A 2,500-nucleotide genomic window follows, 5' to 3' on the forward strand; every position below is an offset into this window, starting at 1 on the left:
AGAGAGAGAATTTTGATACAACCAAGAGGCTACCCACCCGGCCCAGCTTTAAAGATCTCACCACAGGAGGCCCTTAACTGTGACAGAGGTCGTCATCTTTGCTCTTAGTGCCCTAACTTTGAAAGCAATTACAACTTACAAGCAATTATTTACATTCGAATGCGTCGTGAAGATCAAAACTCACCAGCCACACGAGAAAATAAAGATAACAAATAAGGAAAAATACTCGTGAGAATAACAATAACAATGATACTGTTCATAATAACATTGATAATAATAATAACAATAATAATGATATAATAATAGTAATGATAATGATAATGATAATGATAATGATAATGATAATGACAATAACAATAATAATAATGATAATATTACAATAGCAATAATAATGATATTAGTAATAATGATGATATTGATAATAAAATGATAATAATATTACAATAGTAGTAATAATGATATTAGTAATAATGATAATATTGATAATAATAATAATGATAATGATGATAATAATAATAATAATAACAATAATAATAATAGTAATAATTGAAAATATCATAATGATAACAATGATGATTGATGATGATGATGATGATGATGATGATGATGATGATGATGATGATGATGATGATGATGATGATGATGATGATGATGATGATGATGATGATGATGATGATGATGATGATGATGATGATGATGATGATGATGATGATGATGATGATGATGATGATGATGATGATGATGATGATGATGATGATGATGATGATGATGATGATGATGATGATGATGATGATGATGATGATGATGATGATGATGATGATGATGATGATGATGATGATGATGATGATGATGATTGTAATAATAATAATAATAATAATGATAGTAATAGATAATAACAATAGTATTAATAAGCAAATGAATATGTAATGATAACAATAATAATAAATATATAGGTAAATAAACAGATAAATTAATACCTAAATAAACAAATAGGTAAATTAGTAAATAATTGAAATACAATAAAAGGTCATCTTATAAGAAACCTCACTGCATACTCGTAAGACAAGACTCTCGTCGACTTACCGGAGTAGGAATCTGGGATTACGAGAGTAGGTCCGACGGGGTGTAGGGACCCATCGCTGGCTGGCTTGAGGGACCGCGCCACCACCTGGAGAAGACGATAGCCGCGGTAAAAACTAGTGCCGGTTCAGGTATGCGCAGTTCCATCTAGTGGCGAGGAACGCGCATGCAGGAGGCAACCACCTCCCACAATCATGACCTGACGTGCTTAGATTAATATAACCTGTTGTGCATGGACAAATGAGTTGGGCAACGTGGGAAGAATACGTGCGCTACTGGTCTTCATAGTGTACAGGTGGTATATATTTACACACACGCGCGCACACATAAATTCACACACAAATACACACATACACACGCACGCATACACAAATGTAGACACACACACACACACACACACACACACACACACACACACACACACACACACACACACACACACACACACACACACACACACACACACACACACGCTCAGTGGCGGATTGATAAAGCACTGGCCTCACAAGCCAGAGAACCGGGGTTCGATTCCCCGGCCGGGCGGAGATAAGTTGGGTTTGTCTCCTTTCACGTGTAACCCCTGTTCACCTAGCAGTGAGTAGGTACGGGACGTTAGTCAAGGAGTTGTGACCTTGCTGTCCCGGTGTGTGGTGTGTGAGTGGTCTCAGACCTACCCAGAGATCGGCAAATAATGAGCTCTGAGCTCACTGCCGTAGGGTGGTGTCTGGCTGTCTCGACAGAGACTGCAGCAGATCCGAGGTGAATGCACACACACACACACACACACACACACACACACACACACACACACACACACACACACACAACCATTGCCCATAGATCAGTCATATATGAGCTCTGAGCTCTCTTTCGGGAGGGAAATAGATGACGATCACAAGTCCAACACGTGATCCAAAACTATGGTGAACCATGGTGAATCACAAACAAACAAACAAACACACACACACACACACACACACACACACACACACACACACACACACACACACACACACACACACACATAAACTCAACTCGTATATGACGGATAGATCGGTCATATACGAACTCTGAACTCTCTTCTGGGAAGGAAATAGCTGTCGATCACGACTCCAACACGTGATCCAAAACCATGGAGAATCACACACACACACACACACACACACACACACACACACACACACACACACACACACACACACACACACACACACACACACACACACACACACACACACACACACACACACACACACACACACACACACACAGAAAACGACTGTTCTAAGTACTTTTTACTTACCTTCGTGGAGGTGTACTGTTTGTACAAAAGGAGGGGTTGGGACAGGTCAAGTCCCGGAGGTGCAGCAGGTGTTTGCAGGTGCGCGGACACGGGGAGTGGGTGTCGCTTGAGCAGGTG

General features: G+C 40.2%; 1 protein-coding gene across 2 annotated transcripts in view; it reads right to left on the bottom strand.

Moving 5' to 3' along the window:
- The window catches only part of LOC143029927 (uncharacterized), a 45,527-nt gene that overhangs the window by 23,368 nt on the left and 19,659 nt on the right, over positions 1 to 2,500 (bottom strand). For both annotated transcript variants that reach the window (XM_076193137.1, XM_076193138.1), the window contains exons 2-3: positions 2,384 to 2,500; positions 1,084 to 1,168 (exon numbers count right to left, since the gene is read on the bottom strand). The exon at positions 2,384 to 2,500 is cut by the window's right edge and continues 871 nt beyond it. In XM_076193137.1, the coding sequence (XP_076049252.1) occupies positions 1,084 to 1,168; positions 2,384 to 2,500 (202 nt within the window). The remainder of the gene's footprint in view (positions 1 to 1,083; positions 1,169 to 2,383) is intronic.

This window comes from Oratosquilla oratoria, chromosome 11, assembly GCF_046742065.1.
Source record: "Oratosquilla oratoria isolate Oo_2021 chromosome 11, ASM4674206v1, whole genome shotgun sequence".
Taxonomy (NCBI): domain Eukaryota; kingdom Metazoa; phylum Arthropoda; class Malacostraca; order Stomatopoda; family Squillidae; genus Oratosquilla; species Oratosquilla oratoria.